This window comes from Lepisosteus oculatus, chromosome 10 (genome assembly GCF_040954835.1).
Source record: "Lepisosteus oculatus isolate fLepOcu1 chromosome 10, fLepOcu1.hap2, whole genome shotgun sequence".
Lineage (NCBI taxonomy): Eukaryota > Metazoa > Chordata > Actinopteri > Semionotiformes > Lepisosteidae > Lepisosteus > Lepisosteus oculatus.
This window is the reverse complement of record NC_090705.1, coordinates 17,770,559-17,785,328: the sequence shown is the minus strand read 5'-3', so window position 1 is coordinate 17,785,328 and position 14,770 is coordinate 17,770,559. Positions and strand designations below refer to the sequence as shown.

The 14,770-nt window shown below is 38.5% G+C and overlaps 1 protein-coding gene across 4 annotated transcripts in view; it reads left to right on the top strand.

The window, feature by feature from the left end:
• nfatc1 (nuclear factor of activated T cells 1) overlaps nucleotides 1-14,770 on the top strand; it is a 105,466-nt gene that overhangs the window by 31,526 nt on the left and 59,170 nt on the right. For all 4 annotated transcript variants that reach the window (XM_015357733.2, XM_015357731.2, XM_069194971.1 and 1 more), the window contains exons 5-6: nucleotides 3,562-3,734; nucleotides 5,802-5,942. In XM_015357733.2, coding sequence (XP_015213219.1) covers nucleotides 3,562-3,734; nucleotides 5,802-5,942 — 314 coding nt within the window. The remainder of the gene's footprint in view (nucleotides 1-3,561; nucleotides 3,735-5,801; nucleotides 5,943-14,770) is intronic.

Sequence of the window (14,770 nt, the reverse complement as noted above, 5' to 3'; positions counted from 1 at the left end):
CAATCCATCTAATCACTGGAAAAGTCCAAAGCAAACTTTACCTATCGCTATGGAAACTGATTAGCTGCAACTTTATAGTTTCTATATCTGGCAAGCTGGACTGTCCTGAAATGAGTGGCCCCAAATGCTATCGGTAGTAAATTTCCTGCTAATAAACTCATGAGCTCAAGTTCCAAAACACCCAGTTTAGATCCCTCAGGGCTTGTTACCAGGGGTTGTTCCAGCCTTCATTGCAGGCAGTAGCATTTGGCATGGATTCATCAAGTCACTGTGGGTCAGCAAGCCCTCACTCAGCATTGTTCAGGAGGAATAATGAACTGTAATTGTAGTTATATCATGGCCTCTCTTAAACCTTTCTTTTGCATTAGAACAGTTCAACTCTCCCTTGACAATGTTGGGTGAGGTAAGGGTATCCCAGAAATTCAATTTTTTTTTTAAACGTATTCTGATATTTTTATACTGTCACAGGAGTTTTGTTGCTGGAGGCTTAAATCACATTAGGCGATACCCTGAGCTTAATTTAATATACTTTGACAAGGGAGAGACAAAATCAATTTCTTTTGAGGAAAAAAATCACAATATCCTCATGAGGCGAACAGATTTGTTTAGATGATGTAACAAAAATAAAAACAAATCAAATGTGTAAAGAAAAGGCTCCTTTGACTAAGGGAATATACACGACTAAATACAGTAATATCCCAGAAGAATGGCTTTTGAAAGCTAATATGCATTTCTTTTTAAAGGATTGAGCATATTGCCCTAAAAGTAATTACATATAAAATGATGCAGGAACTTTGGAACACACCACACAATTGCACTCAATCTGGGTGGCTACAGGCAATTAATGGGGCATCTGTTTGTATGGAGTGTGTGCACTCAAAGTATTCTCAGGGCTGTAGGTAAAAATGTCAGAACCAAACCTAGGAATTTTCCTGCAAATGTTGAAGTAGGTTACATATTCAATGGGAGATCTTTTAAATGTAGTGTTAATAGTGTAATTAAAGAAGTAAAAAACTTACACTAAATTTCCATCCTTTTTTATACATGCAAAACAATGTGTTTAGCTTTCCTGAAATACTCATTAACACTTATAAAGTGCACTGCATACTTACCCTGAAAAGTTAAGTGGTGGTAGCAGAACAGGTTTTGAAAACTGTAGTCTTTCAAAAAGAGAGAACAAGCTAGGAAAGTAAAAGTGAAGTTTTCTCCAGGGCTTCAACAGGAAAGTGTAGGCTGGTGGCAGCAAAAGGTTATGCTCCACTTACCAGCCCTGGTGGAGACTTTCCATAGGTTGTAAAAAGGCATCTTGATAGTTCTAGTCATGGCTAGCTTTGCGTGCCTGTGTGGGTTGAGGACAGTTAAAAAGATTTTTTTTGTGTCCCCTTTTGTTGTTAAAACTTTAGAACTACATTGCATCTGTAATGCAATAACTCACCTAATTTTATTAAACATTTCTGTATTTTAAACAAGTCACCTTGTCTTTCCTAACTGCTATTTATTGTCTTGCAAAATGTTATTGAAAAAGATCTGCAATTTATCCCTTCCAGAGAAAAAAAAAAAACTTTTAAATAAAAATAATATCCACCATCAACCATAGAAGTAGGAATTTACGTGTTTTAAATCAGGTAGAGTTCACACTAAATGTGAATTTAAAGGAAAACTTATTTTTGTATGGAATCATATTTCGTTTTAATAAGCAGAATTGTACTACTTTCAGTGAATTTAATCCATAATTAAAAAACACAGGAATTATGTAAATATCTGCCCAGATGACAAAAGTAATCTTTTTCTAGACACAATCTTTACTGAGCAATCCAGGTCCTTTTTTTTATGATTTCATGAGCGGGTAAGGCAACAAATGAAGTATTTTCCACTGAAAAAAAAATCCTTTAGTGGAAAACCCCAGACAGATTAAAGGTAAACGTGGCATTTGTTAAAAATGCTGAAGCTATGATGCTGAAAAGTTGAAAGTATGGAGCAAGAAAGAAAAGAACTAAAATGTTAATAAATTGTCTGAATAATTGCAGAAGTGGGTGTTAAAAGTGATGTCTGAGCCAGCAGGCTACTCTGCTGGAAATATCAATGGGGGGAGACCAAAGACCTTAAAAAAGGATCTCAAGGGAGCCTACTTTGTGGATCGTAAAAATGTATATTTATACATTTATTAAGTCATGAATGTGCAAAACAGTAATTTTTAAGATTTGGTGTGAAAATGCAGGTCTGCGGAATTGAGTGGAGCTTTCAGTGGACCTGACCGATTTGACCTCAAAGCATTCTACAAATCCCACCTCAATAAATCTTGAGCTGGGATGTGAATACAGAAACAGATTTGGATCTGTCTGATAGACTTCAGCAGGGAGTTCCACGAAGATGCAGCTTGACGAGGAGCTATTCCCTGATGTTTTCACTCGTGCTCTGGGAATGACCATTAGTCCAGAATCCTGAGGATGAAGATCTCACTCAGGAATGTAGGGCAGTAAAACCGCACTAGGAAGAAGAGGCTGAATTCAGTAGCCTTCTACAGTATATCTAGCAAAACAATTTTAATATCAATACGAAATAGGACTAGGAGCCACTGTAAAAGTTAAAATAAGAGCACCAAGTAGAGAATTGTGATAGTCAATACATGAGGAAAAAGTGAGTTATCTTGAGCCTTAAATAATATTTATTTTGTAAAAGTAAGCAGCTGAGAAATTGTCAAATGCAAGTACAACTTTCATAATTGATATTGAAGTTGTTCAAATTTGACTCTCTGATTCAAAGCCATTAATTATGTCAGACTGCAAATGAGATTGAGAAAAAATAAGTCACATATCAAATACCTCTGATTTGTCAGAAATAAGTACGAGAAAATTCTAACTTATTTAGGTGTTGAATCAGCTGCTTGGTTGTTGAAGGATATGCTCATGGGTTAGATATTGAATAGCATAGCTCCAGGTGATTTTAACGACTTAATGTATGAGTATAGTCCAGCTCTTGATCTTAGATCTTCTGATTCAGGTCTTACTCCACCATAGACCTGTCTCTACTCAATGGTCAGTAGAATGGGCCTTCTTGTGTGGAGTGCCACTTTTGTGGAACACATTGTCCAGATCCTTGAGAGACTCTGTAACTGTCTACAATTTAAAAAGTGGTCCCTTGAAGACCACTTGTAATGTATAAATTTAGTTTCATTCTTGATTTTCATCCATCCATTTGGTAACCATTTTATACGCTACAGGGACATAAAGGAACTGCAGTATGTCCTGGCAAGCAAAGGGCACAAGACAGGGTACACCCTGGACAAGTCACCAGTCCATCACAGGACATATGCAGACATAAACATACACATTCACACCAGGGCCAGTTTTCCCAGAATCCAATTAACCTACCAGTATGTCTTTGGGAGGAAACCCACACATCATGGGGAGAACATCCAAACTCCATGCAGATAGCATCCCAAGTCCAGAACTGATCCCAGGGCCACAATGTTGCGAGGCAGAAATGCTAACTACTTCACTAATGTGCTGCCCCCATCTTGATTTTACAAGGTTAATTTTCTGTCTTTGTTATTGTTGACAGAATCGATTGTGCTGGAATCCTGAAGCTCCGCAATTCTGATATTGAGCTCCGAAAGGGGGAAACAGATATTGGGCGCAAGAACACTCGAGTGAGGATGGTCTTTCGCGTGCACATCAACCAGCCCAATGGCCGGACTGTCTCTTTGCAGGTGGCATCCAACCCCATTGAGTGCTGTGAGTACACTGCCTCTTCTCTGTCAACTGGGAAAGGAATATACTCATTATTGCACCCCCATTGAAATAATGGACATGTATGTCCAGTTACAAAAACAGATAAACAGATATTGTAGAATGCATACCTGACCAAAAGAGCCAATCAGCTTTGTCCCAGCCTCAGCATCTCATTCATCTTGGAACAAAAACAAAACATTTATTTTTAACTCTTGTCTTCTAACGTTTACTTTTTCTAGATTCTCTCACTTCCTCATTAGGGAACAAGCTGTTTTCCATCCCTCTCCACTCTGTGTCTTTAACTAGAAAGACGCAAGCCCATTGCTCATCAGCCCCTGGGCTATGTTAGGCCAGCAGCACTGTTTTATGTTTACTGTAGATTCTGGCTCTTTCTCTGGAAATAGAAGCAAACAGTACAATGTTGGACAAATTAAATCCTGTCTTGTTTTTCTCATTAATTTGTTAGGCTTCCCATTAACACTTTTAGGAAAATCCCAGTAAGTTCACCAACTCTGGGAATCTGGGTGAGGTCTTCATTCCTCATGGTACCCTTTTCACAGAAGGGGAGACCACTTCTTGACTGGACAAGCGAGACAGCATATCTCAACACTTGCCAGTGTGAGGTCCACAGCAGTGGATTGGTGCTGTGGGGGGTGTGGACAGTGGTCTTACTCTTTCAAGTTACTTGAGCCACATTAAATGTTTAAAAAAGAAAGGCAAGGCAAAAATATTGCACAAGTGCTGCTGTAGGATTTATTTCCATTTTGTAAAATATAGCATGATTATATCAGACAACAAAGTCAATGACTGTGGATCAAAGCATAGATGTGCTTGTTCAAAGTATTAGTTTGGTTTCTCAGTCCATCAATTCTAGTCTGGGCTGGTTGTGACAAGGTTTCCAAAAGTAGCAGCTGTCACTTAGAACTTGTATTTCCCTTGTGAGAGTTTGCTATGTTGAGTTTACCTTAGAGTTTTACTTCTTGATATGGTTTTGTGATGTGACCATGGGTATAAAGTGGTTTGCTATGGAATCACTAGGTTCACTACACTGGACCATGGGAATAGTAAAATGCTGTGGAAAATGTCAGGAGGTGACATGAATGCTTGTCAAACTGTCAGAAGGGTTGTGTCAGCATGAGTGTTGTCAGCCTATTTGATCCTTTTGACTTGCTATGCGCCTGTGAGTCTCAACATTGTCATCAGTGACAGTTGCATCATTCCTCTTGTTGAAGCCAGCAAGGCTGTGGACCCTTTGGGGACTTGCAATTTGAGGATGGGTCTGGGAAAGCCTGCAAGGTTTCCCTCCATTCTGTCATGACACAGGCATAACAGTGACCCACACTGGGTGTGCCCCAGTTGGTAGTGGGGTTTTTGGAAGGAAAACAACATTTTTTAATGATTTCAGATTTTTAACTTGTTTGTATATTTAGCTGTGAATATTGTTAAGAAAACACTTTTACAGTTCATTTTTTAATACCTTTGTGGAAAACAGATTATACAGTGCTGCTAAACTGTATACTGACTCAGACAAGTAAGGCTAGAGAGCAATACCCAGACTGGAAATTGTTTTGGAAGGTTGTTAAGAATCAACAGGAAAATTTAAGATTTCTATATTAAAAATCTCTTCCAAAGTCCAGAATGATTTTCATTTGTTTAAAACTTTTCCATTTGCCAATATCTGTTCCTAAGTAATATTTTATTGTACGTCAATATTGCAAAAAAAAAAAGCCTTTTTGTTACTTCACAGTATAACTCAATGTCAAAGGCATCTGTGTTGTGGAGTAATAAACTATAATAACGGTAATTAAAAAACAATGGAATCCTCTGCGCTGAAATGTTGCCAGTATGGTTCTATAACATTTTGGTTAAGTCAGTAATCTTTTTGCTCCTTCTGAAACCAGAAAGAAAGCACTTTCTGGAATACAGAAGAGGGAGGGGAGCAGTGGGGGTTGTGGGATTCCTCTTGGCAACGTAAGCACTTTAAAAAAAAAGTGTCTGGCGGTTCGGGGGTAGACGGGGAGTGGGTTTAAAGGAGCACAGTAGTGAGGAACCACTGCTTCTTCCAAACAGCTCAGAGATCTGCCCAGGAGCTGCCTCTGGTGGAGAAGCAGAGTGTGGACAGCTACCCCGTGACTGGAGGGAAAAAGATGGTTCTGAGTGGACACAACTTCCTGCCCGACTCCAAAGTGGTGTTTGTGGAAAAAGCCCCAGGTAGGCTGACCGCCTGACAGCAGCCAGCTAAGAGTGAAAACTGTTCTGTGCCGTCTCACTCCCACTCAGAGCCTCGAAAATATGCGCTTTCCCCTCTCCCTGCCGTCAAAATATTCCTCAGCCTGCCAGAAAGCCACATGTGGTGTACATTAAGGCACTATATTTTTAACCAAACGTATTTACATTTGCAGAAGTTTCCATTGTCTGTTCACTGACGGTTGCCACAAGTAAAGGAATGAATCACAACAGGGCATGTGCAGTTACTCTAGAGTTGGAAGATTTGTTTTGATTTTTTTTTTCCATTTGTTTCCCTTCGGATGGGAAGTGACGGTTCCAAGATGTTGATATCAGACATTTACAAACAGAAATTTCCTTGATTAGCTTTCGAAAATTTGAACATTTCACAGGCAAAGGCGGAGAGTGTAAGCACATGCTGTATCATATGTTGTCAGGGTACCACTGTTTGTTATTTTGTTTTTGAATAAAGGGAAACCAATAACCCCTCCTGCAGTTCTCAAGTCTGCTAAAGGAATTTAAAGTCCAGGCCCTGTTTCTTCATTTACCATTACTGCAATTTCTCAGTCTGCCCTGCCTAAGCCTTTCCCTAAGCCTTTGCCCAGTAATGTCTTCACTTTTGCACCTGATCTGCTGAGTAGCTGAGCTACAGATTCAGAGGGGCTAAGTATTACCCCAAGGCAAGTTGCATCTATGGGGGAAATGGGTGGCCTTTAAATTCTCCTCTTCCACATTATTAATAATAATAAAGACTCCAGCAGAAGAAAACATTAGTCCTGAAGAAATCCTTTACTTTGTTTGATTTTTCACCCTGTATTCATTTGACTGTGGCCCTTGAGGGCTATATTCATGTTGTATAATGTATTTTAAAGCTGCAGTGTCTAGGGGTTTATATTTTCAAATGTGGCAAGCTTTGTAGTTTTTTTTTTTTGTTATTTCGTTATTTCATTGTATGTGGTTTTTTTTTTTCCCCGAGATGTTTAATAAAGCAGAACTGAAATGACGGCGGCCTCAGTGAGATTCAGAAATGATTCAACGCTCACAAAAGACTTCATTCTCCTGAAGTGCAGCTCTGTATCTGGCATTTACAACAGATATTCACAAATAAAATTTGCCCCCAGCTCTTTGAAAGTCAATGTAGAAGTCTACAGGTATAAATTAAGTAAGAGGCAGGAAAATATATATTTTTTTTTACTCTAATCATAGCTGTTAAATTTTAGCTGGACATATTTGGGGGAAGACAATTCAGAGCATATTTTTCACTGAAGAAACAAAATTGGTGTCCTGTAAATATTTTAAATTAAAATATGATGCAAATATTGTGACAAATGTTTTTTGTTTGTTTTGTCATTTATGAATAATTGTTGTCCCTTTATTGTATCTGTGGCTATGGTCAGACATTAAAAAAAGTTTCAATTCAAAACCTATTAAAATAAGATGTATTAAAAATCAGAGGAGGCCATCTGGACCCTGATGCCCATGTTTTTTTACTCAGACCCATGTGGGAACCCTTTATATACTATTTGTCCAAACATGACTGCAATATGCAGCCTAACACCTGTTTCAGGCAATGGGACCAACTAGTTGGTTCAGGAAATGAATTTTAAACTAATTAAACAATTTCTTTACCAGAAAATCATGTTTATCTACTTCAGTAAGCAAGTAATGCATGCGCTAAATGCATTCTCAGTCTTTGTTAGACTCACAAAGGGAAAATAAATTTACTTATTATTCTTTTACGGTACAATAGGTAAAATAATTATTGGTCCCATTATTGTGAAATAAAAGCAATAAAAGTGTAATTTAAGGGGAGTGATTTTTAACGGAAACGTTAAGCACATAGTTCCTTCTTTAATTTACAACAAACCTTTGTTAATTACAAACATGAACATTCCTATGCTTGTAGGGGTATAGTTTTTAAACAGAATCTAAAATACATGTTCAGTGTTTCCAGTTTACTCCATTTTATTTGATCTCAAGGACCCCAAGAGACAGACTGAAATGCCCGCAAATACAAAATTCTTTGTTAACCCCAATGAAAAGAGGTTAAGCTGTTCAAAGGATGCAGGGCTCACAGATATCTAACCTGGTAAAAATCTGGTGGTCTACTAGTCAGGTGGTTGCCTGCTCATTGTTTGTGTGACTGTATAAAGGTCTCTGAAGAGACAAGGAATGAATAGGTCACATCTGGGGATAGGTCTGCAGATACTGTAGTATCCTCAGTTCATTGTGCAAGTCACCTTTGCTGCTGGCCATGCACCTGCTGTTACAGAGTGCTTATAAAGGTAATTGATATGTACAAACAAATATACTATGAACACTGCACTTTAAACAGGTGTGGAACCAAAGAGAACACATTCCAATGTATTCAAGCCATTGCGGACACTAGCTGTGGTAACACTGAGCTGACAAGGTGCTCTCTGATGTGCATTGTTATTGCTACTTGTTTCATGATGCACAGATTTGCAAAAAGCCAAATAACTTGATTAGCATTATATTATCAGACAGATCATTTAAACTCACTTGAAATCAAATCTCATCTGTTTTGTGAAATGTTCACCAAATGATTGGGGCCAAAACCCTGATCCAATCTGCTTCCAATTTTTTAGATATTAGAAAAATCTTAACACTCAAATGGATAACCAGTTTTAAAAAATACGGTACCTGAGTTTGATTGTAACAAGAAGAATGGAGGCTGTTAACTAAAGTGAAAAGCTGTCTGTCCAGAGGCTTAAATGAAGGAGACGTGTGGGTCTTTGTTTCGTGAATGGAAGAGGCCGGCTCTAGGGCCCTGCAGGAAAGCTGGACTGGCCTTGAGAAGTGAGCGCTCTTGTTTTTGAAGAGGGTTTCCCTGAGTCTGGCACTGGTCTCAGATTCCACAGTGAGCCTGCCATGGAAACACCCTCACTCCCCCCCCGCACCCCCCTCCGCCTCCTCCTTCTCCTTCCAGTATTTCTTCAGAGAAGCAGCACTCCAAACACTTTGGTGCCTTGACATCCTGACTGATTAACCCTCAATATTAGTGAGCTCCTGAGAGTCTACACTTGACTCCCCTCCTGTCCTCGTTAATGCACTGTTCGTCGCTGTGTGTTAACAGACTCAGACTGAAGGGAATCCCCCAGAGGATGGCCACTTGTGTCTCTCTCTCTGTCTCTGCCAGCCAGCCAGGCAGCTAACCTGATTAGCTGAACACAAGGAAGATCGCTATTGACATTTCAGATTCGTGTTTGTTTAGCATTATGAGAGACTCTCAGAGGTCTTCAAAATACAGTACCTTTAATGCTGTCTCTATTATCTGACTTATATTACCTTTAACAACTGTAGTCTTTATGGGCTTCCAGGTTCTTTATACAAATTGGTTGTCAGGTCCTAAATGTGTAGGTCCGCAACCTAATGTACGTAGACAAAAAGTAGAGGGACTTTTATTGATAGATACTCTTGACTTGTTCCTTTTGTCCTATAGGTACAAATAAATGCATTTAATTTTGAAATAGATAACTGCAAGTTCTCACTTGCAATCATTGTAACATAATACCATCATATCTAATATCTATTCTGATAAATGCACATTTAAATGAGTAATGTAGTGCTCTGCAGAATTTACAACTATAAAAATGTATTTTTTTAAACAGTTTTTTTACATTTTTCCCTAAACCCTTTTTGAAGTGCCAGGCTATTTTCAAACCTAAAAGAAGCCTTTTCCCTTCCAGCTTTAAGACCCAGCAGTGCATATACTTCATCTCTGTCCAGATTTTTTTTCAGAAAGTTTTATGTCATGAATCTGGAATTCTATTACCTTGGAAAGTTCATGAATAAGGCTAATAAAAAACCCTCCATTCTGCATAATATCCCCCTAATTATGGGTTTCTGGAGTCCTTACAGGCATTACTAGTCCAGTAATCGAAGGTTAAGCAGACTATTAATTTTCCGCAATGTTTTCCAATAAACACCTCCCAGAAATACCAGAGTTTTAAGTAGCAACAGACGTGCCCCCACATTCCAGAAAGATGTATAACCAAGGGTAATCCATTCCACTGGGAAAGAGCAAAGCCAGGGATCAAAGGAAGTGATAGCCCAAGCCAATTGCTGCAGGGATCTGTACGTCATATGGAGAAATTTCACCACATCAGTATGGCGCTGTCTGACAGCTTTATTGGGATTAGTTTACTGTTTTTGACTTTGTCATGAAAAATGCTACAGATGCTAAGAAGATGCAGTGTGTGAATTTACAACTACTATATAAGCTAGGCACGAGCACAAAAGAACTCATAAAAGGTTGCAGATGTGATTGGCCATTGGTTTCCATTTTACTCACTGGGTTGCTCGACCTGTGCAGTATCGCTACAGCAACCTCATTGAGCAGCATCCTCAGGGTCTAAACTGAATCAGATTTCTTGGGGTAGCAACATACTGTAGGTTGTTCCAGACAGCCAAGATTAGTTGTGTCCCCTGTTGTATCCTGTGAAGCACTCGTTTTTAATTTTAACCCCTTCTTCCTAGTCCCAGTTTTCTCTCTGAGTTTTAACTTAATGTGTAGAGGAACATACAGTACTTCTTTTTAAGATTTTAAATGCCTACATAAAATTGCTTTTCAGTCAGTGAACTAACATTTTTCAGATAACTTAACTGCAATTCTAGACAGACAATTTGAAAGTAGGCAGTTTGAAATCATTGACATTGAGTTGTTATGTGCATACAGTATACTGACATACTGTATCTGCTATGTCATGCTATTTTCATTCTGCAAAACTTCAACATTCACTAGTGGATATTTCTGATGTTCCACTAAGGTAATAATACATTATTGAAAGTGCTCATATGGTGGGGCTCATAAGAACATACAGTAAGAACAGTTACAAGTTAGAGGAGAACCTTCAATCTATCTCTCCCGTTTGGTAGTAAATAGTTAATTGATCCAAGGATCTCTCCTAGGTATTCCTTGAAGGAAGCCATTGTAATTACATAGCTGGGTAGCTCATTCCATACTGGTGCTGCATGACATGAGATTATTTAACAATCACGGCCACACCAGATTCTGGCCCCCATGCAGCAGAAATCACACGTTATGGATTGATAGAAATTAATGTATTTTAATTATTTAACGGTAAATATTATGCTGCATGTAAATATCACATGGTCTACATGTACTGACTCCACACCCTTGTTGTACAGTATATCTATGCATTCTGGTCTTTTTTCTAGTTTCCTTTTATTGATTGGAGGAAGAAAGTGATGAACATACTGTACAGTAACTAATTTATTTTCATAAATTATTTTTAAAATAATGTATTAAATCTTAATGTATAATATTAATTATTGTTACATACATGTAATACCATACACTTTAGTACAGGGGCTGATTATCTATGTACAGAATAAATATGTATGTGTTCTTAAAAGTGTTACTGAATGTGCCATGCATCAGCCAGTTTCTTTATGCAGTTTAGTCAACAATGCCTTGGATGGTGAAGTGTTCCACAACAGTAAACCCTGTATTCAGTAGATCATGACAGAGCTGCTACTGTAAAGCTTTCACAGATGGTGGAAAAACATATTGAGTACTTTCCACAGCTCCACAGAAGCTGTTCAGGCATAGAGCATTAATTTCATTTCATACTGCGTTGCAGGAGGTGCCATATTTCAGATGAGATGTTAAACAGGTTCTGACTACCTGTAGTTACTACAAATCCTGTGAACTAAATGTAGGGCTGTTCATCATGATGTCTTGGAAAAAATCCACCTCAGGATTGTTTCGTCTATCATAACTTTGTCTCCTCCATTCAATTGGTAAAACAGTTGCTTGTTTCTCCACCTGCTTTACTTTGTAGTATCCTTCTAGTACATTAGGGCTGGCCTATGCTGAAAATTGCAATGATCTTTCTGAATGAACTGTGCTGTACCAAAACAGGGAGTTATTGTTAATTCATCATTAGGTTCTCAAAGACTACCAGTAGAAATATTTTGATATTCATAAAATGCATTAGGCTTCCCCCTCTTGTTTGTTTTGCATTGCCTTATGCAACTGGCCAACTATTTGTTGTGGCTCAATGCTCTGGCAAGCGTTAGTTGTAAATGTACTAAATGTTGGTTGGACACATACAGCAGTCTGTTTCTACAGGTAGTACTTGTCCATGTGTAAAATATAGAAGCACACAGTTTATAAAAATTAGTATGCATGTGGCCCCAAATATCGCTCTTTTGCAACCTTGGTGATAGAGTATACTGTGTTTTATGAATTCCAGTTTCTTTCCATTATAGCCAAGAGAGCTCTGAACTACAATTGTTAATCAATATGACTTCCGTGTGACAGAGCTTCAGCGTTGAAGCACTTTAGTAATGGAATGTTTCTTGTCAGGAAACACGTAAAATGATTCCAGTAGTCAAAGAGCTGTAAACCCAGCCTTCCTAATTAATTTGACTATTGTAGTTATAAATACCTGGACTGAAAAGTTAATTTTTTCATCCACACTTCAAGTAATTTCCTATATTTTGGTTCTCACGAGTTTTGCCAACTGGTTAATCAAGCTCCAGTGTGCCTCTGATCCTCAAAGTGTGGTGTTTTTTTTTTCATTTATTGTTCTTTACAGTGGCATTCAGTATTATTGTTTTCATTGTGTTTTGTTTATCTCGAGTGTTACATTTGAATCATTATCTAGTGTCCTGGAATATTTTGCAGGTCTTACTCAAAAGTAAAATGGTTTGAAAGGACACTTGTTTGATCTGGAAAAACATGCAGAACTAGCAAAATAGAGTGGCAGTAGTAGTTTGTGATACTGCCTTTGACCTTATAGGATTGCAGTGTGCTTTCACATTGTGCGAGGTTGTTTAGCCATGATAGTTTACATAACAGACTCTTTATAATGTATGAGTCCCAAGACCTGAGTTTAACAAGATATATTTGCAGGGAGTGTTAAAGAATAGCCTTCACATGTCTCTGACTGTTCCAGAGTTCATTTCTGCGAAGAGAGCACTTTCTTGGAAGAATATGTCCAAGCTCTGACTGTTATTGCAGCTTAGAAATGGATAGAAAGTAAAGGCAAACGTGGTCAATTATAAAACTCCAATCATGAGCTCCATTGAGCATGTGTGGACCAATGTCCAAAGACTCTCCTGTTGGCCAGGACTGGCTGATACTAATGTTTTACAATGCCAGTGTAGTTCTAGAATAAACATGTTTTCTAACCCTGGCACCTATTTCACTGTGTTGCCTATAAACAAACACAAGATGAGCTTAAAGGAAGAGAGATCAGTGCTTTCAGGATCCTACAGTTTTCACAGCCTTAATTGAAACTTTGACACGTGTGACTGAATCTTTAAGTTAGGTCCCTGTATGTACTGTTAAACATTAGCCTTGGGGCCTGTTTGTGTGCTGGTAGGAAGTGCATCTTGTTCACTGTGACTCATCAGGGAGGGAATCCCTGTAGAGAGACAGAGCATTATGACAGAAATACTTTCCTTTCACATACTGTAATTGTATGCCCCTTTTTAACATTTCTTTGATAGTAACAGAAAAAAGACTGTTTTGCATTGCGTTGAAAAGTCTACATATTAGTGGACTTATTTTAAAAGCTACAGCGCTAGTAGCCTGTCTTCTCAGCTTCAACAAAAAAAACACCCACTGTATGAATGTTTTTTTTCTGCACCTTTTTATAATGAAATGCTGCAAGCAAGTAAATATAGTTTCATTTCACGATCTTCATTTTTAAGAAGTTGCTTAGGTTTAGGAATGTGATTCATTGGTTACAGAAATCATGCTCAGAGCACAACTCTTGAGTGTGCATAAAATAACAGAACTCACTTTCACAGGGAGGTCATTTTATACAATGCTGCTTTGTTCTTTGGTTCAGAATGTATGAAACAATCTGTCCTTCCCTTGCTTTACTTGAGCTGTGGAGGAAATTAATTCCATCTTGTAAATACTGGTTTATTTCTTCTCCAGCAATTTTCAGGGATTGGCCCGGGTTGTCGCATGTGGGCAGCAGGCAGTAAACATGTTTATTGGTCCTGCTGCATTTCGCCCCTGCTTGGCATTGCAACAGTATGTTTTTTTCTGTCCTGGCATACGTGCCGCTACGTGCCTGTGAGAATGCAGGATTGTGTGTGGGAGGGAGTGGTGGGGAAGCCTCTGTGTGACTCAGACAAAAGGGAATTCCCTGATGAGTAGGAACGGTTTTACATCTGGGCTGATTGGACCTCTGCCTGGGACTCTGAAGGAGCAGTCTGAACTCGCATCCACAGCAAACAACTCAGAGCCACAACCTAAAGGTTGCTCCACAGCCATTGTGTGCTGGGGCCTGTTTTGAAAGGTTCTTTAAGGTGCTCTCATTTCCACACGTTCAGTGGCAATTAGCAGAGGTAAATTAGAAGGTGTCACGTTGAGAAAGAAAGACAGATCCAGACACAGACGATTGTTTTTGGCAAGAACCAGTGTCTACTGCAAGATCCAAGTTTAATTCCGAAAGATTATCATAATGAGAGCTTGCCAGGTGGCAGTCAGATTTACTAAAAAAAATACTCAAAAATGATCTCTGAAAGGAAAAAAAGACATAATCTTTTTACAAGTGCTTCTATAGTTAGCATAGGAGTCTGAATTTCCATTCTCAAACCACAAGAATTAAATAATTGTGGATGTTTTTTGTCATTCCCACTTTTTTTTGACAGAGGAGAGTTCTGTTCTTCTTAATGGTAAAGAATTAACAAGAGATTAACAACCTCTGAGCTGTACAGTGCTGTCACAGTCACAGTCAGAGGAAATGTATGACAAAAGCAATATCTGTACAAGCTCATTTTGGTCCTTGATAAAAAAAAACCCA